The 23900-nt window shown below is 36.1% G+C and overlaps 1 protein-coding gene across 13 annotated transcripts; it reads left to right on the top strand.

Annotated features, from left to right (window-relative positions):
- The first annotated feature begins 16555 nt into the window (after nucleotides 1-16555).
- Nucleotides 16556-23900, top strand: LOC114267950 (FAD/NAD(P)-binding oxidoreductase family protein). 13 transcript variants are annotated; one of them, XM_082924892.1, is made up of 16 exons: nucleotides 16556-16761; nucleotides 16890-17018; nucleotides 17183-17242; nucleotides 18296-18409; nucleotides 18542-18629; nucleotides 19647-19792; nucleotides 19872-19973; nucleotides 20892-20963; nucleotides 21037-21136; nucleotides 21222-21304; nucleotides 22121-22198; nucleotides 22290-22388; nucleotides 22484-22522; nucleotides 22629-22685; nucleotides 22889-22930; nucleotides 23391-23900. In XM_082924892.1, the coding sequence occupies exons 1-16, from the start codon at nucleotides 16615-16617 to the stop codon at nucleotides 23475-23477; spliced, it is 1443 nt and encodes a 480-aa protein (XP_082781018.1). In that variant the 5' UTR covers nucleotides 16556-16614; the 3' UTR covers nucleotides 23478-23900. The 13 variants fall into 13 exon arrangements, with proteins under 13 accessions (XP_082781018.1, XP_028064848.1, XP_082781053.1 ...); XM_028209047.2 differs by having other exon boundaries at nucleotides 22472-22522; XM_082924927.1 differs by having other exon boundaries at nucleotides 22472-22522; nucleotides 22852-22930.

The following is a 23900-nucleotide window of genomic DNA, read 5'->3' as shown; positions in this document are numbered from 1 at the left end:
GCATGGCAAAGTCAGAAAGTCACATGCATTACTGCATCACTGCATAAAGTGACATGCATCACTGCATTGCTGCACAAAGTCACATAGCATCTGAGGAAAAAACAAAGCATCCAAATTATTACGTCTGTTCAAGTCACTGGCGAGCATCACTGAGAAATGTTGGACGTCTCACTGCGCTGAGCTACAATTTATTATCGTACCATACCTACTGTGCCCTTGTGAATTATGCAATTCATTAAAATTTTGAGAGGGTGTCATAACAAAATAACAATAAATTAATCAATATGTCAATACACCTAAAAAGTAAAACAAATTTGTGAAAAAATATTTCAAAAAATTTAAAAATATTTTAAAGATTTTTAAATTGTAACTTGACATTTATATTTTAAAAAAAATTTCAGGCAGAGAAATTTGACTAATTCAGACGTTTAGTCGGTTGATCAGCTTGGTTCTTTTCATTTTTCATAAAATAATTTTTAGAAAATTCTACTTTCTTAATTTTCGTGTTTTTTTCCCAAAGTTTTACTGATTTTTTTAAATATTTTAAGCAATTTGACTAATTCAGACGTTTTTACTTCTTTTTTTTTATGTTTTTACGTTTTGTTTTGAAATAACAATAAATTATGCAATTCATAAAAGTCGAAATGACAACTCCTATCAAGTTGATGCATAGTTGTTCAGGTCATAAAAGTTGATGTGATAACTCTGATGCATAGTTGTTTATAATAATTTCATACATATAGCTACCATGTGTATATATGGTATAAATATCGCATCATACCACAACAAAAGTTTTACAACTATTTCGAGCGATATCATCATGAGATATATGGTGGTTGATCTATATTCAGCAATGGGTCGCTATTGGGTTGCAGATGGAGATGAATTTGAATACCCATTAAATCCAAATTTGCATTACTCACCTGCCACCGTCAATACCATGAGAGCTGAGTGGGAATTTCGCAAAACTGGAGCAAACATTCTCGTTGAGCTATGTCGTGAAGTTAATTTTAAATTTCCTCGCTGGTTAGCCATGCGTATGCCAACTGACAATCCACAGTTGTTGCAAAGGGCATTGCATCATATCCGCGACGAGGTTAATCGCATGACCCAACGTCTGCAAAGGTCCGGACTAATGAAGACCGCAAATGAGCGTGCCGAAGATGGGTTAATGGATGATACACAACAGTACTTCGCCTGAAGCATGTATGTTATGTATGAATCTGATATTGAGATGTCAGATGATGATGATAATGAATGAAATTGTTTGGATGAACGACCAAACCATTTCTGTAATGCATGCAATTTGTAATGCTTATCCACGACTTATCAATAAAGGGATATATTTCAATTGTTTTCGAATAGTTCTTGTAATTCTACCTTTACTTTCTGTCCGTTATTGTTATTTTGAAGAACGCTACTTGAACTAGACTTTCATGATTTCATGCATTATTGATGTGGAATATAATAATGATACTTAATGAACTACAGGTTCATATAACAAATAGTTGAAATACACGTTTAAGCTAGATGAACAACAAATATATATGTCGATATTTTGTTTGGTTATCATTGGTTTGTACATGAAAAAAAGACAGTGAATGCAATCATTCAGAAAAAGTGAAAGAAAAGGGAAAACAAAATTATGTGTTTGTGTAGATATTTATTTTGTTTCATTTTTATTCATATTTCTCCCAACAAATATCCATTATGCAATGTTTACATTTTTTTCCCAGATTTTTTTTATATAAAATTTTTACTAACCTGTAGCAACACAAGTGGTCCTCCAATCTCCCTCGTTAATAAAATCCTATCAATTCTTATCCTTTTTTTTCTGTTTTCCTTTTCATTTTTATGGAAATCATCAAAACAAGTAAGAATAAAAAATTGTAAAATTATATTTTTGGAATAAATAAGTATGACACATTTACATCATCTGTACAAGTTTGATTTACAAAAACTATAACAAAAACTATAAATAAAATAAACTATACACTCCATATCACACCCGCTAATGCCCTAACCTGCCCCCAGTCCCACAACCCCGACCGTGGACCTCCCTCCTCGGTCTCTGCGGTAGACTCTCTAAATATCTGGCTCCCCCAATCATAAATGCGTATCCTGTGGAGCCTGTGAGTGTGACCCCCTCTCTACTGCATGTGCTGCCCCTGATCGTGTCTGTGGCCGAAGATCGGATACTGCTGTGAGCTGTGAAACTCCATCATCTGGTGCAACTGTATCACGATCTGCAGCTGGACCTCGACCTCTGCCTATGCCCGCACCCCGACCTCGGCCGCGACGTCTGCCACGACCAAAACCTCGGCCTCTCCCGTGCGCTCTAGGAGGGGCTCAATATGGGCCACATCGTCAACGTGGGAGATGTCAGTGAGAACTACATCATGTGTACTCATGGTCGCGGTCGAACTGTCTGGTGGTGGTAGCTAGGTGGGTGGGGTAACAAGGTCATGCATGTATCGGGGCGGTGTCCAATCAGGGTCAGGCACATAAGGTATGCCAGATATGTATGGGGTAGTATGTGGTGGGGTGACTGATGTCGAAGGAGCTGATGTGGCAGGCGCTGAAGTGGAAGGCGCTGACGTGGACAGCGCTGATGTGTCTGGAGCAGCTGCTGAACTGTGTACACTGTAGTGGCTGTAATGCAGACGATCTCCCCGATGGGCAACCTGGAATGCCTGGTACAATAACTCTCGGATCTCTGCAACGGCCTGCAAGACATGCTGTCCATCACGTCTGAAATGGGCGTCCTCAGCCAAGTGATACAACCTCCCACCTCCAACCACCTGAACAAACATTCAGACGTATTATTAGGCTACAAGTGACTGAAAGTAAATCAAGTTTGATTTTAATAATTATCTGACACATAATATGATACTCACCAATGCCTCATGAATCATGATAAAGCCCAACTCCCTAATATCCAGACTCAGACACGTGGCTCGGATTCCCGACTAGTAGGTGTGTATGTCGCCGATACCACAACATATAAGGTTCGGAAGAGGGGATCACCTCATCGCTGTAGTTGGCCTGTACAATACTGTCCCGACGGGCATCCCACAACTGTATATATGGCATATAAAACAAATGCCAGTCAGTGCCAGCTCGGCCACGCCTATCAGTGACGTGTAACTGCCACTCAGTGCCGAATCGATCCGGCACGAACTGGACCCGACCAAACTGTCAGAGGATACGATGGGGGAGATGCCACTCAACCACGTCAAAACAAATAAGTGGCACTCTCGCTATCCATATCTCCTGACCCAGTCGGCAGTAGTCGGGGAGCGTACCGAGGACCCCAGCGTAAGGCTGCCAGATAAACTACAATGACGACAAATAAATTAAATTTTGCTCGTGAACTCAAAACATATACAACGAAGAAGACAACTAAAATGCAATCAAAAAATTTCATACCTCGCCTCGATCATCCGGTCCAGCTAGTCTCTATAAACTACCACTACGTGGGTCGAGACGACCTCGTGGCCCACGTCAACCCTCCACCAGCTACCTCGTGGTCCGGGGGGCAACTGCATGTCCCCTTCACCGATAGAAAGCTCACTAGGACCAACCAGTTGCCGCCTAGACGGGGCAATGCGACTCAATCTCTCTCATGCCCAAATCTGTAATAGTTTGAACACAATTACAATACTGATATATGGCATACAATATGAATTGACATGTAATAAAATTCTTACTAACCTGTAACAACACAAGTGGTCCTCCAATCTCCCTCGTACTCACCTGAGCTGCTCGACATAGCATCCTATACAAGCATGCCAGAGCCACGCTACCCCAGCTGTACTGCCCAATCTCGTCAATGTCTCTCAGCAGTGGCAAGTACATCAGCTTGAGCAGGTTCTGTGACTTATCTGGGAAAAGTACCACCCCAATAAGCCACAGAATATATGCTTGGGTATGCTGCTGTACTAACTCATTTGGAGCATGATCTGGAAGATGACTGTTAAAACCTATCACCTACTTCACCCACTTAAACCTACTCCACTAAACCTAACCCACTACACCACTACCACCTCACCTACTCCACTAAACCTAACCCACTACACCGCTACCACCTCCACTTCACCTACTCCTTACCTACTACACACTCACCATCTTCTATATATAGGAATCATGAATCATTGTAATAAATATAACATTACATCAATCAATAATACATACAATTTATTCTCTCTCTATCAATTTATTTTTTACATGGTATCAGAGCAAACATCCTCACCTTACCCATTGCATAAGCATTGACAACAGCATTTTGAAGCTTTTGTCCTCCGCAAGCTGCAGTGTACTGCTGCAATATATATTGAGCAGAGGATGATTCAATGGGGGTGTCTTTGATGCTAAGATGAGGCAAAGGGTCATTGTTGCTAACGTGCACCGGAGCCAGAGGCGCACCTAAAACACTGAGCAGCAACCTCAGATCGGACCGTTGATAGGCAGAGACCGAGCTGGCCCTTCATCCAGTGGCCCCACCTCTCCATCCTGGAATCCCCACCGTCCGATTCATCAGGATCAGGCCCTTCCATTAACGACGACAGCGCCTCCGCAGGCCTCAAGCTCTCGGATCTCGAAATGAACACGTCCGGGCCCGCCACGTGGTGGCCGCCGGCGGGTCTTCTCCGGCGCAGAAGACCCGACCCGGGAGAAACACTTCTGGATGGACTCCTCTCCCTAGACCTCCCCGGAGACAGGCCCCTGCCGACTTCGTCTTTCAAAGCCGAGAAAAATCCTTGTTTTCTCTCCATCTTTTGGTCTCCCTCAAACAGCAACAAAACTCAGCGGGCACTATAAAAAGAGGTGTAAAAAAAAAAAAAAAAAAACGAAGCAGGCACTCACGCTCACTGCACTGTTCTTTCTTAACAAAAAAAAAAAAAAAAACAAATATTTGCACATATTAATTTCCTGAAATCAAATTAATATATCTTTCACTTTGCTTAAAAGCAGGCACTCACTGCACTGCACTGCACCTATTCTCTCTCACTTTACTTTTTTCATCACCCATGTGACCCATTCTACAAAACTATATCTTTTGCCGGAGCAACCTGTACTCTTTTTTTCCTGAAATCCCCTTTCTTTTTCTTTTCTTTATTTTCCACTTTCAAACCCTTTATTTTTTTATTCTCTTTAATCACCCCCATGGCTGACCCAACACCACTCTTCTATTATTTCACATTTTTTTCTTTTATTTTAAGATATATATATATAACTATATTTTTTATTATACTATATTTCTCCTATCCCTACTTTTATTTTATTTTATTTTTTTTATCTTTCTTTTTCCCTTATCTTATTATTATTTTTTATATTCCACAAAAAAAAAACAAAAAAAAAAACAAGAGAGGAAGAAGACGAACTGCACACCATCTTATTTTATTCATGTCGGGGCTCACCCCGATCACAATTTTACACAAAAAAAAAAAAAAACAACAACAACAACAGCTTTGTTTTCTTTTCTGCAGCCGGCCACCAACCGACCTCCCTTCTTCGCCTATTCCGCCGGTCTTTTCTTTTTGCCTCCGTCCTGGACGGCCCTTGATGGTACTGCCTCCGTGTTTCCCAATCCACTGAGCACGTTCACTCCCCCCTGCTCCTTCACTGCAGCATATGGCGGCCCTCCAAATCGGAACATCACGGTGGCCTTCCGCTTCAGCTCCTTATTTTCCGCCTTTAGCACACTTATCTCTGCTCGCGCATCCTTATACATGCGTTGGAGCGGAGCCAGCTGGGAGTTTAACTGTTGTACCTCATTTGCCCTACTCTGTAGCCGGTGCGACAAGTTTGTGACCGCGGTCATGGTCTCCACGCATGACTTCAATGTATACTGATTGGCCTCAATATCCGTTTGCACCGCCATTTTTTGCTCCACCGACCGCATCGGAAAGTTCAACGGAGCAAAACCAGAGGTGTTTGGTTGAGGTTCACTGGCCACCGCACCAGTTATTTCTCTGGTGGACTCGTTCAGTTCTGGAAAGAGCGTGAGCAGACCCCGGGAAGAGGAGGCCATGTTCTGGGTAGCTGGACGGGAAGAAGAGGAGGCCATGTTATGGGTTGCTGAGTGTTTCAGAGAAGGGTTGGTTACAGAATGTGTTACAGAGTGTTACAGAGTATCTTTCTCAGCAAAACAAAGAATTTTTCAGAGGTTTCTCTCAGTTTTTCTGTCTCAGCTTCTGCCTCAGCCTCAGCCTTAGCCTCCATCTTGGTTAAATAGCCGAGGCAGCCACGCGTATCGCGCTCCACTTGACGCCAGACGACAAACGGGCGCGCCAGCCAAGGCACTCACGTGCCTCGCCATCATATCTGGCACGTCTTTTTATGGAATGGGCACGCCTTTTGATGGCACACCTTTTGATAGATTGGGCACACCTTTTGAGGGTGCGACTTTTTAGGGGTCCGACAAGACTCTGTAAACTGTCCCGACATTGATTCCGGTTAGCTCCTTGACATGACCCCATAAACTGTCTTCTATATCGGTCTGACACAACCATCCAGTGTCCTCTACAACGTTATGACACCACCATACAGTGTCTTCACCATCGGTCTGACACGACCATACAGTGTCTCCTATCCTCTTTTCTTTTATGTATTCGTCTATTTTCTTGTTTTGTTACTCTCTCCAAACTCAAGTTGGCTAGTTCCTATCCCCCTTGAGTTTGCAGGGGGCTGTTAAAACCTATCACCTACTTCACCCACTTAAACCTACTCCACTAAACCTAACCCACTACACCACTACCACCTCACCTACTCCACTAAACCTAACCCACTACACCACTACCACCTCCACTTCACCTACTCCTTACCTACTACACACTCACCCTCTTCTATATATAGGAATCATGAATCATTGTAATAAATATAACATTACATCAATCAATAATACATACAATTTATTCTCTCTCTATCAATTTATTTTTTACACAAACAGCTCGGCCAGCCACCTGACCCTCAGTCTACCTTCCTGTAAGTCTGCTGGTGTAGGTGCTACTCCCAATAGCTTAGCACATAGGGCTATCCACTGCTCCGTCGCGAAAGATGGGTCAAATCCAGTAACTGCTCGGCCATCAATCCGAAGACCATATAGGACGGATACGTCCTGCAATGTGACGGTGGCCTCCCCGATCGGGAAATGGAATGTATGAGTCTCTGTGCGCCACCTCTCGACGAGAGCAGTGATGAGTGCGTGGTCCAGTCAAATGTGCCCGATTCGATACATACCATAGAATCTCGCGCGTAATATATACTGTAAGACTCTATGGTCCAACAGATGCTCCCACAATCCAGAATCTGCTCGACGGCATGTCAACACGGTGCGTGCCTTATCCTGCACAACAGAATGACCAATTTAAATAATAGCATTATCACGAAATATACAACAAAATGCAATGTATTTTAATTGTAAGCGTAAAGTCCAACAAACGTTATTGCATACCGGACGCTCCCATATACTGTCAGCCCGATGTGCTTGTCTGAACAGTGGAACCTCCTCAGGTATATGTGCCATGACGCCTGTACAACTGAAATATTAGATCATCCATATCAAAATCTCATTTAATCATAACATAATAACAGAGAAACTGTAATTATTGATTTTGTACTTAACGATTTAAAATACAATGAAGTAAATCTTATAGGTTCGAGAAAAGACAAATTTATGTGCCACTTACATGGAAGGAATTCAAAATTAATGATTACATTTATGGCATATTTGACAAAACTTAAATATTGATTTTGTAATGCTAAAAGTTTGAATAAATTACAAATTTTGTAAATTACATATAAAATTTGTAATTGTGAACAATGACTGCAGCATTCCAATTTTTAAAATTTTAATTTATAATAGGTTAATTTTTTTAAAATTTGTAAATTTTTTAAATTATAAAATGTGAACAACGATTACAGCATTCGATATTAAATTTATTCAAAAATATGAAATTTTGAAATGGTAGAAGAACTACGTGATTAGTATAGAATCTTGTAATACACATTTTGAATCAAGTACACAGTGAAATACTAGTACACATTTTCAATAAATTATACAAGTTTGAATAAATTATACACATTTTCAATTTTGTATTACACATTTTGAATCAAGTACACATTTTGTAATACACATTTTAAATGTACGACCCCGTTTACAAATAAAGAATTTAAAAATACATAATTAAATGATCTATTACAAATAAAGAATTTCAAAATGATATATTACAATATGTAAGTATTACATAGTCTTCATCGACCAAGTCGCGCCGGACATGTTCGTCTGTCATGACCTGTCTGCTGGCACTAACTGCAACGAGCTGTCAAACGCCTGTCTGATATATCCATCTCATTCGGAATACGAGCCATAGATGTACGACCCCGTTTTACTTCTCGCAGACGAAGTACATTAGGCATTAAGGTCCACTGCGGATCATCCCAATAATCTTGATGCGGTATTGGATTGAATTTAGTTTCCCAAACCCTTATGTATACATGAAGCCTATATACTGGATCAATGTACTTGAATGGATTGTCACCGCATTCAGACATTACAGCGACAATGGATAGTGTCTTATCTCATATTTTCCACAACTGCACGTGGGTTGATTCATCCACACAATCTGACTATTGCGACCTCGTCCACGGCGAAAAGATGTTTGCACCTCAAATACGCGGCGGGGCCTATAAGACAATATTGATACAAACTAATCAAGTTCATGTTTTTAGGTGTAATTAACTTAACAACATAATAATAACAATTTTTTCACATTACAAACTAACCTATCATACGATATCAACTGGAAAGTATTTCCCCTTGCGATACCCTCCTCGATAGTTTTTTGTATCTCTCTAGGGTATTGGAACTCATTCCGTACATCTGTTTCAGCTTGGGCTCCCATCTCGTCAAAATATTTGACAAGCTGTCGAAATGTAAATTCAACCATAGTTGAGATAGGAAAGTTCCTTGCACCTTTCAAGACGCTGTTGAAGCACTCTGCATCATTACTGGTCAATACCCCCTAGCGATATCCACCGTCATATGCAAGGGCCCAGTCCTCAGGATTCATCTTGTGGACCCAATTGATGGCTTCTTAGTTAATAGCCTGTATCTGTTCTCAGTAACCATTACACTTTCGTCGTTGATCAGCACTCCCCGCTTTCCATAGTAGTTGTTTGAGCTCCTTATTTTTGAACTTTGTGTTAAAGTTACTGCAAACATGTCGAAGGCAGTGCCGATGATATCCAACACATTGGAGCGAGGGATTCAGCAAATGCCGCCTTACAGTAGCTGAAATACTCTCAGCTCGATCAGATATCAAAGTCACTCCCTGTCGGTCCAGGACAATATGTTCCTTGATATTTTGAATGAAGAACGACCGAGACTCCAAACTCTCCCTGTCGACAACAGCGAATGCAAGCGGTAATATTTTGCCATTGGCAGTGACAATCGTTGCTACAAGCAACACACCAGTGTATTTACCGTATAAGAATGTACCATCTATAGTTATAACAGGCCTACAATATCTAAAGCCATCGATGACGGGTTTGAAAGACCAGAAAACAAAGTAGAAGACGGGCATAATAGTTGTATGCCCGGTATACCTATGCTTCCATTTGACGATGGTGCCGGGATTAGATGTCTGTAATGCATGCATGAATTTAGGCAACTGCCTATATGATTCATCCCAATCACCGAATACCATTTTAATTCCCTTTGCCCTTACATGCCACGCCTTCTTGTATGATATACTATAGTTCATTGTCTTTTTGATATCTTCGATGATATTCTTAATTGGCATATCAGGTTCATTCTACATACGACAATCAAATATGAGTTGGATTATCTGGGTGTGAACACTATAAACAAACAAATATGTATATATATGTAAACATTTATTTTTTATACTAACCGCAACTTGTCCCAAAATATGAGAAGCAATGTAACTGGAGCTAATATTAGTGTGATCCCTGTTCACTCGTGGGTATAAACAATGGTGAGGACCCCTGTACTGCTTTATTTCAAAAATACCATGTTTCTTACTAAGAGATGCACGCAACCACCAACTGCAGTCGTGCTTGCAAGCAGACACCCAAACGTCTCGCTTGGAGGTTACGACCTTATACTCTCAATTATTTGTTGCATGGTACAATTTCACAGCATGTACAAGTTGCTTCTTATCAACAAAAACCATTCCTCTGTCCAACTCTGGATTTTCAGCGCTCCAGATCCGGTTACGGGAAACGACATCACGGGTAATAATGTCAAAATCACCACCCATGTGAATGTTGTCATAGAAAGGGATTTCAACTCTAGGTGGAATGGCGGCATTTTCAGGATCAACGAGAGCCTCGGCGTTATCTTCATCATCATCATCATCATCTGATCCGCCCAATAATTTTTCTTCATCACACATTTCATTGTCATCATCGTTTAGGGCAACATCAGGACCGTACATGTCACTGTCAGCAAACTGCACATTGTTCATTGTTTCTGCCATATTACTAGCAACTTCAACCGGAGTGGTATGATGGCTGCATGTGGGCACATCTTGTGTGTTATTGTCAAATTCATAATCGTATCTACCACATGAACTTGATTCTACACCATGGCCCTCAAATGACTGTTGTGTGTAGCCTAGTGGATAACATTGATCTGATTCAAACATAGGAGACTGAAACGCTGTTGTGTCAATCCCATGTGTCAGCAATGTAGTAAACGGACGAGAATCCATCTGTGTCATGTTCGGGATATTGTGTACAACCTTTTTATCAATGTAGACTTCCAAACAATTTGGTGCTTGAAAACTTGCACCGATACTTAATACGGTGTGCAACGCCTCATCGTCATTGATCGGTAATATCTTGTATTTGCTGCGTGCTTGCCACTGGCGATAAGGATATCTACATTTGAAGGTCAATCAAACACTTTCCCCGTAACTTGCCACCTTTGACATAAACATGTCCTCCAAATTGCTAAGCGTGGTGCCAATTTACACCGCATATATCCCTTTCGGCTCAGCATCATATGAGACGCCTTCATCAGGATCCCGAATTATGTTTCCCCCAGTAGAAAATAATTGGAACAGTCTCCATATACTTGTTTCAATTAAGACAAAAAACATTAAAATAGCAACAATATACTTATATCTGCTTGTACTTGTAAAAGAATTATATGAATTTTAACTCATTCAATTACAATTACTTGTGACGCAAAAACTTTATTTAAGTAATCCGCAATTGTAATCCAACAATCATTATTGATTTTTTAATTAAAATATGAGTTAAAATAATGATAATGTTTTAGATTTTTTAGCTTTTTAAGAAACAAATCTTACAACACATACAAAATTAACATCATGCTCTTGTGTTATGTTTTTTACATTATTTATTAGGATTAAGATCATGCTTTTGTGCACATTAAATGTAATTTAGCTAAGTTTTAGGTCTGAAAATCTTTTATTAATTTTGGATTAATTTTGTATAAATTATATAAAAATGATTATAAATTATAAAGTAATAACATTTGTAAATAAATGTAATTGATGTAAGTTGATTTAGGTAATTGATAAATTATAAATCTAAGTAATTTACATAAACTTATGAGTGTAAGTTGTTAATCTTGTTACTTTTAGTGTAGGTAAACTTATGAGTGTAGGAAAATCCAACAATCTTATGAGGTAGGTAAACTTTTGAGTGTAGGTAAACCTAACTTTACATCAAAGTAACAACCTACATCAAAGTAACAATATTTCTAATTTACCTAAATCTCTAATAATTACATAAATTATGAGTGTAGGTTGTGACTTTATATAAATTATAAAGTGTTGGTAAACTTGATTTATACATAAAGAAATTTGATTTATACATATTCGTGACCACGCTTGTAAGTAAAATATGTAAAAATGTGTTTTCAAAACACATTTTGAACAAAAAATCAAAAAGCAGCACTCACTCTTCTTTGTCACACACATACACACTCACTCTCTCTCTGTCTCTCTCTGACAGACACACCCACAACACACACTCACATCAAACATATAATTTTTAATATATATAAATTTTATTTTATAAAATTCAAAACAATTAATTTTTTTTTAATTTAATTTTTCTTTTGGAATAATTTATTTTTCCAATTAATTTTATTTTTTTTCCAATGAATTTTTTTTTCAAAGGTGGGGGAATAACTGTCATAAACATAAACCTCAGGGGGTGTCAGTGTAATTTACCTAAATAAAAAAATTACATTTTAAGAATTAAAGTAAAAAAATAATCATTTTATATAGTTGATTATTATTTACTATTATCAATTATTATTATATATATTTAATATTGGTCTGAATTTTATAAAATACAATTTATATATATTACAAATTATATATGTTTGATGTGAGTGTGAGTGTTGTGGGTGCGTGTGTCAGAGAGAGAGATAGAGAGAGTGAGTGTGAAAGTCTGTGAGAAATAAGAATGAGTGCTGGTTTTGAATTTTTTGTTGAATTTTTACATTTTGCTTAAAAGTGGTTATTATTCACGGGTCAACAGTAAAACCGTGGTTTGCAACCACATTTTCTGAAGATAAAAAGAATTACTTAACAAAAGCATGGTTATGTATAAATCAAATTTCCTTAATCAGATTTACTTTAAAAAAATAATTACTTAAAAATTTATGTATAAATAAAATTTCCTTAAAAGTATGATTTGTAATCACGTTTTGTTAATTAAAAGCGTGGATTGTACCACGCTTTTAAGATTTTACAAATTGTTCGCGGGAGGGCCACAAAAACAGTGAAAGCGTGGTTTGTATCCGCGTTTTAGCTTAGTTTAGGAATTCTGTCCAAACTAAGTATATTTTGGGAAATAAATTACTATTTTGCCTTAATTTGGGAAAAGCCCCTAATTTGGGCAATGATTTAATCGTATGCATGTAAATGGTAACGATTTAAAAAACACTTATTTTGAGGATATTTTGATAAATCTTGATCTATTTTTTTAGTATTTCGATAAACTAGACAGATATATCAATAATTTTGAATGTGAAGACATTATGAAGATTCTTCTTTTATTTTTCTGTTCATATAATTTTATAGTATAATTTGTATCAAGTATTGTATTTATTCAGTGCGATTGGACAAAATTGGACAAGTCATACAAAAATCTTAAATCATAGTGTAACTTTTTCTATGAAATTATTATTTTTTTCATTGAGTTGAAATAACTCGACTGATTTTGTATGACTTGTTCTTAATTTTTATTTGAAACATTGTTCACGTAATTTTTTAAAACTGATGGTCAAATTAATGAGATTTAAGGACAATTAGAGAGAAGTTACTTTTATTTGCTCAAGCTTCTGCCATTAGGGACCTTAATGACAAAATTATTTGGTAGGTTATTTCCTATGAGATTATTCTCTTAGGGAAATAACCTCATACGAAATAACATAGGAAATAATTTAGGGAAATAACGTAAGAAATAACCTAAATAAAAAATTAATGAGCTCTCATAATTTTAAGCAATATAAATAACATAACAAAAAAATTATCGACCTGAACCGAGTCAAACTTGAGTTTCATTAATATTAATGAGCTCTCATTATGTGTTAAAAATTAGGTATGCTCCTTCCAAGTCTCAAGTTGAACTCTCAGTATGTGTCATGTTTATAGGTATTAATTGAGATTTGTCGGATCTACGTGGAAGGGATGTTTGGTGTGGATTGTAACATTAGTCTATAAATACGTAAACTGATTCAGACATTTGACTATCATAAAAAGTTAAAACTTAATTGAATAAACATAATGCAGGCGCATAGAGAATAAGTCAATTGGATAATTCAAGTGGGTAAAAATTATCGAGAATGAGTCATTTTATAAATCAAATATTTTAATTTTTTCAAACATAATTTTTAAACAATTTTTTTTATTTATATCAAATGTTTTGATAATAGCATTTTCCAGGACGACATCAAAGGCCTCTTTTGGCAAAGAGGTAAAAAGTCATTTTTTTACTTCTAATTTTTTGTGGATCACCTCTAATGTTTATATCAAATTTTTTGACCTCTAATGTTTATATCAAATTTTTTGTAAAAAGTCATTTATTTATATCAAAATTTTTGGCAAAGAGGTAAAAAGGCATTTTCGGTATTTTTTTACACGTTTTTTGAAAAAAAAAATTAAAAATACAAAAAATTAGCTTTTAACTTATTTCTTAAAACAACCCAAAAAATTGTTTGTAGTAGTTATAGTGGCATAATGATGAAGTTAAAGAGATAAGCGAAAGAATAACAAGATTTAACCATATCGACAGGACTAAGAAGCAATCAGAAATTAAATTTTCAATTCAAAAAATATAGACAGGATTCACAATTCAAAATTCAAAAACCTAATTTGTAAAAAACTAGATAGGATTCACAGTTTACAATGCAATAAATATATACAGGATTCACAATTCAAAACCCAAATTCCTGAAACCATAACCCTAATTTCTGATTTTACAATTGAAAACCCTATAAAATTTATTTGCAATTCCCAATCAGAAGAACGTCGTCGACGACCATTTTGGGTTTCACTTAGACTATTCACGGTGAAGGACACGGCCACTCTCTCACAACTGAAAATTTTCTCTCCTTTTCCCTTAAATTTTCTCCTCATTTTCTTTTGGCTGAACTTGCTTTTCTTTTATGCCAAACATCCCCTTATACTTTCCATAATAGAGAAAGAAAAAATGATATAATGATCAGTTGGATCTATGAACTCGGGATAATTAGTACTAGACTAACCATGACAATTTTATACATAGTTCCTTGTAATTCAATTTTGTATGACACTGATATATATTATATGATTCTATTTTTATTTTTTTTAATATATCGTAAATATTGTTAGGTTGTGCTTAATTTATTGGAATGAAAATAAAAGGGAATGGCATGATTATTCCTTAAATATGTTTTGATTAAAAAGAAAAATTTGTGGAAAGTGAAAGTGAAAGAAAAAAATAATAATTTGGAAATTTTGAAAGAAAGGGATAGAAAATTTTGAAATTTTAATTATAGATAATTTTTATATAGACAAAATTAGATTTTCTTGTGTTTTGCCATATTTTTTTTCAAGAAATTATAAAGTTAGTTACGATAATAATATACAAGAAAATTATTATTATTATAGATAATTATTTGTTTCTAAAAAAAATCATATAACATTATTAAAAAAATTTAACTTATCATAAATTTGTTAAACCTTAATTTCTGAAACCATAACCCTCATTTCTGATTTCACAATTTAAAACCCTAACCCTAATTGAAAAATGATTTCACATTCATCAATTCAAAACCAAAACCCTCATTTCTGGTTTCACATTCAATAGAAAACCATAACCCTTATTTTCTCATTTCAAACATAATATTTAAATTTTTCTAAACAGATTCAACATTCAACAAATTTCACATTCAACAGATGTCACATTGAATAGAAATCTGATTTCACATTTAACAGATTTCACAATTATAAACAGATTTCCCATTTCTAAACAGATTTCACAAATTTTTAAACAGATTTCACAATTCAAAACCCTAATTTCTCAAATCGTAATCGTAATTTCTGATTTCACAATTATAAACCCTAACCCTAATTTATTATTTCTGATTTCACAACATTTTCATATTCATGAACCCTATTCTACCAACATTATACCTATATTCATGAACCCTATTCTACCAACATTATACCCACATTCATGAACCTTATTCCACCAATATTATACCCACATTCACATTTTCACAAACAAAAAAAACGCATTAAAGTAGATCAACAGAGAGATACAGAAGCCATACCAACGAGAAAGAGCACAGAGAGCGACAATACTGAAGCAGAGGGAGCTCGAGCACAGCGACAGAGAGAGAGCAGTAAGAGCGAGAGAGAGAGAGAGAGAGAGAGAGAGAGAGAGAGAGTAGTAAGAGCGAGAGAGAGAGAGCAGGCAGCGAGAGTGAAAGGTGTAACAAGTGTGATTGCAAAAGACGGGGCTGGGGAGATTTTATATAAGTTTTAAAAGTATGATTACAAACCATACTTTCACTTAAAGAAAAAAAATCGTATAAAAAGCGTGGTTCACAAACACGCTTTCAGAACAAATTTTTTTTTGCCAAAAAGCGTGGTTTATAACCACGTTTTCAGAAGAAAAAAAATTTAAGTTAAAAGCGTGGTTCGTAAACAGGATCTCAGAAGAATTTTTTTGTGGTTAAAAGCGTGGTTCACAACCGCGCTTTCAGAACTAAAAAATGTAAGTTAAAAGCGTAGTTCAGAACAGCGATTTCAAAAGAAAAAAAATTTAATTAAAAGTGCCTCTTGTAACAGCGCTTTCTTAATTAAAAGCGCGTTTTGTAACCACACTTTTAAGACTTTCCAATCCTCACGCGGGACAGGTACACAAACGTGAAAGCGTGATTCTAAACCACGTTTTAACCTATTTTAAGAAATCTTTCAAAAATTAGGCCTAATATAAGAATTAAATTGATAATTTGACTTATTTAAGGAAATGGCCCGACTTTAATGGGTTCTAGGACCCGACTCTATAGTTCTCTTTTATCTATTACACATGGGTGGAAGTTCACAGTCGTGAACTATGACGAGCTTCGCATTCCCGCGTTTCATCCTTCGATTTGGGGTTTCTTCCAAGCCCTCTTCAACCAACGCCAGAAACCATGGTTTCTTCATCTTCTCCACCAACAAAAGAAGATACAGTACATCTAAACCCTTATTGTCTCAACAGGTAACAAATTTTTACAAACCTAAATGTATGCATGAGTGACAACATACATATACACATAAACAAATTCAGAGGATTGTTTTGTGAGTTTTGTTTCTGACTTGTGTATCTGTATATTAATCGGTGGGTAGTCAAGTGAAGCAGAGTTACTGGTGGTGGTTGGCGGTGGAGCAGCTGGAATTTATGGAGCAATTAGGGCTAAAACCATTGCACCAAATCTGAATGTGGTTGTTATTGAAAAAGGGAAGCCCTTGTCAAAGGTTTGTATTGTTTTTGGAGTGTATATATTTGGGTTATTGTGCATAGTTAGATAATTAGAACACTATTGAATGGTTTTTGTAACTTAAAACAGTATTCATTTGTTCAATTAGTAAATTATATGTGTTTGTAATTTTGCTGAAGTGAATGATTTTCTATTTGGAAGGTTAAAATTTCTGGAGGTGGCCGATGCAATGTGACAAATGGGCATTGTAGTGACAATTTGGTGAGCATTTTTATGTTTCAAATTTACTACGTCTACACATACATTTATGTAATGTGAATTTGTTATTTAATGAGACCATTATGGTTATAACTAATTCTTGAACATGATATAGTTCTTTGAGTTTAATAATGGGGCTAGAGTCCTTTTGATTTTTAAAAAATATCATTTTGGCTTATATGTAGTCCATGCCACCAGAGTAATTTTGTGAAGCCTGTTTGTATTACTTGATATGTATAAAGAATAAACATTTGTTATCTTGCTGAGGACTTTAGCCAAGCACTCCATGCTCTGTCCAGTTTTTGATCGGCTCTTATATGGTGGGTTGAACTCTCACTTGATGGCAGTTTTGCCCTTGATTGAAAGGAAAAATGTCTGCTGCATTTGATTTTCTTAAAGTGATTCAACTGATATCAAACACTCGTTCTATTTTTTTTGCTGACTTGATCAATATCTGGATCCTGTATTAGTATTGTAATCTCAATTTTTATTTATCAATTTTATTTATTTATTTATTTATTTATTTTTATTGTAATCTCAATTTCTCTCGTGCCATAATCTTAAGGCTATATGTTTTATAAATAGAGATTACTCAGCTTGTCATTGTTTTCTTTGACGTGGAATAAGATGTACATCAGTGGGAAGAGTGCAGAAAATCATTACTGTGAGACCCTGGGCTCCCCAGTTCTAGCTTTGGATTTTCACATGGGTTTCTCACACTAGAAGTTATGACATTTTTTGGCCCATGTTGGACTTTGGTGGAGTATCTTTAAATTGAAGTAGCTATGATTAAGACAAAAAGGAAATTAAATAATCCAATGATTTTTTTGAATATTCTTGACTTTGAAGTTCCCCTGCTATCTTACATGCTAAATGAAATCAAAATACAAAATAATTTCACTAAAGAGCTTGTTTTAATTGCATGGATTGAACTCAATCTGCCCTCTTTAGTTGCCTTTGTGTATATATATTTTAATTTCTGTAAATAAACTATTCAGTTTAGCTGAAGTGTCTTACGTAATCATATGATGTTCATAATGCTGACTTTGTGAATAGATTTTGGCAGAACATTATCCTAGGGGTAATAAGGAACTTAGAGGCTCTTTCTTCAGTATGCATGGTCCCAAGGATACCATGTCCTGGTTTTCTGATCTTGGGGTGGAACTGAAGGTCATCTAGAAACTACACACTTTTGCTTCCTTTCTTCTATTTCATTTATGCTGTTAATGCTTTCTTTTACAATATCATGTATTGGCTTCAGTCATTTATGCTTAGAATCGAGTGTTACCATTCTGGTGTCAGACTGAGGATGATGGAAGGGTATTTCCAGTCAGTAACAACTCATCTTCTGTAGTCGATTGCCTCTTGTCAGAAGCAAAGCAAAGGGGAGGTATGTATTTGTATTAACTATTGCATGTATCGTCTGTGTACTTCTCTTACCATATTTATTTTCATAGTTCAATTTATTTATCTTTTTTGGTAGATGTTGTTTGGACCCTTTTTTCCACCAAACCTCAGTCAACCAATCCTACACTCCTCCACCTGCAATATTGAAATGGCTGGACCTTTCAACCAGCTGAATGTAGGTCCAGTTTTCAACATCTGTCTGCACACGAAGAAAATATTCTTAATTTGATGTGCTAAAGATCATTGGTTAGCAATTTTTTGTCTTATATTTTTGAACTATTGTTTTGTAACATTCATAGTCTAGTGTTGGATAAGAAAGGCATGTTAGTTTTTAGTTTAACCAGGATTATGGCTGTTGATTGAGTGAATGGCTAAATAGCACCAATGCAGCCGACCCTAAGTAGTTTGCGAACACTTAGTTGAGACGAGTTCTTGGTTTTGTGTTGCATAGCATCCCAACTGTAGTTTCTTTTGATATCGTATTCATATGTACTAGGTTATGTGACTCTGTTAGCTTTTGAGAACAGTTATCACCGTGACTAAATCATATATTTTAGCTTTAGGGGCAGTGTGTAAAAAAATATGATAAGACAATCCATAAATTATTTTCTTCCATTGGATTTGTGGAACAGGCACCCCAACTTAGAAGCATGATATCAGGAATTTTATTACCAATTGTGAGCCATGAGGCAAAGGTTGAAGTGTCTTTTCTTTTGTTAAGACTCTAAATCCTACTCCGGACGAACATTCTATCTATGCCTTCCATAGTAAAGGGATATGTAAAGCTTGATTGCTCATGCACATACATTCTGAGGAGAAGAAAAAAAAATAGTATCTTTTAGGGGGATCTTCTACACATGGAGAATATACCTCATGCTATATGGACATTGTCTTAGGTGTTAAGTTCATTGATAGTTTTTCATAGAATTTAATATCACACTTTTTCAAAATCATGAGATATATCAAGCAGTCTATTCTGAAATACAAGTCACTCAATCAGTTTTGCTGCAGACTGGCAAAGTTGTTACAACTGCATCTGTGACTGTGGGTGGGAAATTTCTTCTGAAGATTGAGAAGCGTACAATAGATTTTGTAGACTATGTTGAAGCTGATTATCTATTAATTGCAAGTGGCAGTAGCAAGCAGGTTGTTATCTATTGTAGGTTTATTGACATTGTAGTAGATTAGATATTTGTGTTGGTAAGCTTTCTTGTTGATGTTCCAGGGATATACTCTTGCTACACAAGTGGGTCATTCTATAGTAGAACCAGTACCAAGCCTATTCACTTTCAAGATTGACGATCCCCAGTTGGCAGAGTTGTCCGGGGTAATGTGCTTTTCTAATTGATTCAAATCTCTCCGTTACTAGTTGATTATTGTCTTGGCCTCGTTTGGGAAAAGGCTTTTTTAGTAACTTTTTTGTTTTTTTGGCTAAAATGTGATGTAGAAAAAACTAGTATGTTTGGGATGACTTTTTAGTTTTTTACTAAAAGATGTGCAAAAAGTAGAGAGAAAAGGGAATTTTTGACTTTTTTGTATGAGTTGTTGACTTTTTGGTTTTTTTAGTGATTTTTTGGCTCTTTGGCTAAAAAAGCCAATTGCCAAACGATTTATTGCCTTGACTATGAACAATAGTCATGTCAGTGAAGGAGGTTGCTAAGTTGTTGTATACCCTCAATGTAAGTGTGCGTATCCCATCTATTTGCATGGTTGTAGAATTCATAATGTGAAGATAAAAATGAGCATGTTTTTTAAATAAAATGAAGTGGTTACTTGAAGGTTTTAATCTCTCATGAAGTATTGATTTTAAGGATTGGTGGTTGCAATCTAGATAATGCATGATTCTTGACTGGCATATCAAAAGATTTGGATTGTATTGTTCCTTGTTTTATGACTGGACAATCTTCTCCACTGGACAAACTTATTCATTCATAAACTTTGAAGATTATCATTTGCATTTTTCTTTTCTTCCTTAAGGTTTTCCTCCTTATGGTTCCCAAACATTTCATTAATGATTTTAATCTTTTAAAACCTTGGCCTAGTAACTTTGAGGTTATGGGTTCAAATCTTGGGGCAACCACTTTGTGTACCATGCCAAAGGTTATGTATGTACCCAATCTTTTCCCTTCCAAACACGTATTAATGTGTATTATTTGGGCGTTGTTTTTTTAATCTTATATGAATGGTCTTGTATCTTTCAAAATTCTTCCTTAGAATGTGTTTCTTTTTTATTTTTCATGTCCAGGTTACATTTCCTAAAGTTAAAGCGAAGTTAAAGTTAGAAACTGTTGGGAGGAGTATACCACAACTTACACAGGCATGTTTTTCTAATTGAGATCATTTGGAAAAACAAATATATGTATCATACAACCAAACTTTTGTGATTATAGGTTGGACCCATGTTAGTCACACACTGGGGACTGAGTGGGCCAGTAATCCTTCGGTTATCTGCTTGGGGAGCCCGTAATTTGTTCAGTTCAGATTATGAAGGCAAAGAATGGTTCTATCTTTTCTTTTGCATTTTATATTTACATTTCAAGTTATCTCTCTTCAACTTGATACTATTCTGGTTTAGGAATACTACACGTGGATTTTATTCCTGATGTTCATATTGATGATGTGAAGTCCATTCTTATTCAACACAAGAATCAGTTTGTGGTAATTATATTCTCCAACCTTTATTATCACTTGCGAAGCTAGTACCTACTGGCTGAATTTTACATATCAAGTAGGATTAATACCATTTCTAAAAGGTTAATGTTTTCGTGATTATTCATGAAAAAAGAAAGGATCATGGTAGTTGGGTTGCCATGCAAGTAGAGATTTTGAAACAAATGAACACCATAGAAACTGTGGGTTCGTTTGGTTTGTATTTCTGAAAAAATTTTGGAAAATTTTCTCTACAAATAAGTTTTTAAAAGTAATCAAACCAAACAAATTTTTCCAAAAAAAATTTCTCAAAACTTGTAAACCAAACAAGTTTTCCAAACAAATCTCTTTCTCACACACATCAAATCAATCACTTTTTCCAAATCTCTCTCTCAAAATAATTTTCCAAAACATCTTTTGAAAAAAACTAAACCAAACAACTTTTCGTACTTTTTATCTCTAAAACACATCTCTCAAACACAAACCAAACATACCCTGTATTTTCCATTAAGCTATTTAAATGAGGGAGTATGTGAGTCAGCACCTAAAACCCCAATCAAGATGGATTTTTATAGATGTTATGTTAGTGTAACAGAGAAAAAATATTGCCTCAGAAGTAATGTTTTAGGCTGTGTAACTCCTAAGAATAAGAATCCTCTTGAAAGTTGATACCCCTGAATTCTTGTTCCCTGTGGATACTTCATTCTGTTTAGTGTTACAATCCTAATTATTCTACTCTGCTTTTCACCCTATTGATTTTACTGTGCAAGAAACGGCAGTACTATGTTTCCTTACTACTGAATATATTACTTCTACCTTCTGCAGAAGCAAAAAGTGCTCAATTGGTGTCCTTCTAAACTTGGCCTTGTAAAAAGATTTTGGAAATATATATTGGATCGTGAGGTTGTATGGCCATTCTTTTTGACTGATCATTCGTTGGATTTTACTGGTGGAAGGTTGCTCCCATATAATGACTTTCAAATTTCACATGCAGGGTTTAAATGGGGATATCTTGTGGGCTTCTGTTTCAAATAACACATTACTATCTGTTGCTTCTCTGTTGAAGCAGTACTCATTTAGAGTGAAAGGGAAGGTACGATCCTGAATTTCACTTTTCAAATCTATATTTTATTTATTTTTCTTCAGATTCTTCTATATAATACTTTAATAATGAAGGGCCAATTTAAGGATGAATTTGTCACAGCTGGAGGAGTTCCTTTGTCTGAGGTTGTCTCTCTCTCTCTCTCTCTCTCTCTCTGCTCGTGTGTGAGCTCTTTCTCGTACACATGCTCTAGTGTCGAAACTTAAATTCTTTTCCTGTTGCTTTGTGAAGATCACACTCAGCACAATGGAGAGCAAGATCCAGTCAGATCTATTCTTTGCTGGAGAGGTAGCGTTACTAGTACTTTCTGGTTTTTCATTTTCTTTTCTTTATGTGAAAGCTTAGGGAGTGCTGTTGCATCCTTATCGGTGAAATACCTCTAAGTTGTGGGCTAGATTCTGTGACCCTACCGCTTAACCATGCTATTTTTTCTCAATATTTCCAAATGGTTTAGTCCCCACTGTGGCACTCAAGAGTTGAAGCTTCTGTAGGTACTGAATATTGATGGAGTAACTGGTGGTTTCAATTTCCAGGTAAGGAACATGTTTAAGGAAGAAATTCATTCATTTACATATATTATCGTCAACTATTGATATGTGGATGGACTACGTTGACTATAGATAATTGAATTCTACTTCCAAATCTCTTCTTGTAATTGATCTCTATAGTGATGTTAAATTGTAGCTCCCCATTTGTTACTATGAAATTCCTTTCCTTCAACATTCATTGTGTAAGAATGTTAACCTTGGTAGTTTCCATGTGTAATTATCCTTGTTTTGTCACAGTACTCTGAAATATAACTGCTCTAGAACAAACTTCCCAACGAGGAGAATCATTTTGCCCTCTCATTCAAGCAAAGTCACAAGTCATATAATTTGTTATTATATTCAATTATTAGCTGAACATGATGACACAAACTAGATCCATATGCTTCCACTAGGCTACTTTAGTTTCATTATGGGTTTTATTTTGTTTTTTAATTTTTGGTTGCAGAATGCTTGGTCTGGTGGATACATTGCAGGAACAAGCATCGGCAATCTGGCAGTGGCTGCTAAACTGAACGAGGAAGTTGTAAGATAAGCCTACCAACATAGCAGTCAACCTGAGTTAGAACGTTTGCACTCCGACAATGTTATTATAAGATTTCAGCTACCGAACAGGGCGTGATTTTCCAAGAAGCTTGGAGGTAGGAGCTCAAAAGGTCCCAATCAAATCGTGAACTGAATATTATCTTCAATTTCGATCCTCATCGTCTTTTCCTCATTTTGCTACGCAAGCCTTGAATTTGTCATCCACACGAGTTGGCTTTGGGAATACTTGAATGCTATGTGAAGAGACAGAATTATGAACATGTTTAGTTGTACATGAATTCTGGGTTTTGCTCTTAGCAGTTGGTGGTTGTACATGAGGTTGACAACCGAAAATAAAAAGGTTAAAAAGAAAGTCCAAAAGAATGAAAAGGAATTGAAATGAAAGTCGTCATCAAGTATCGAATCTCACAAA

The sequence above is a fragment of the Camellia sinensis genome, chromosome 1, assembly GCF_055761805.1.
Source record: "Camellia sinensis isolate YWXY chromosome 1, ASM5576180v1, whole genome shotgun sequence".
Lineage (NCBI taxonomy): Eukaryota > Viridiplantae > Streptophyta > Magnoliopsida > Ericales > Theaceae > Camellia > Camellia sinensis.
This window is presented reverse-complemented; position numbering and strand designations above follow the sequence as displayed.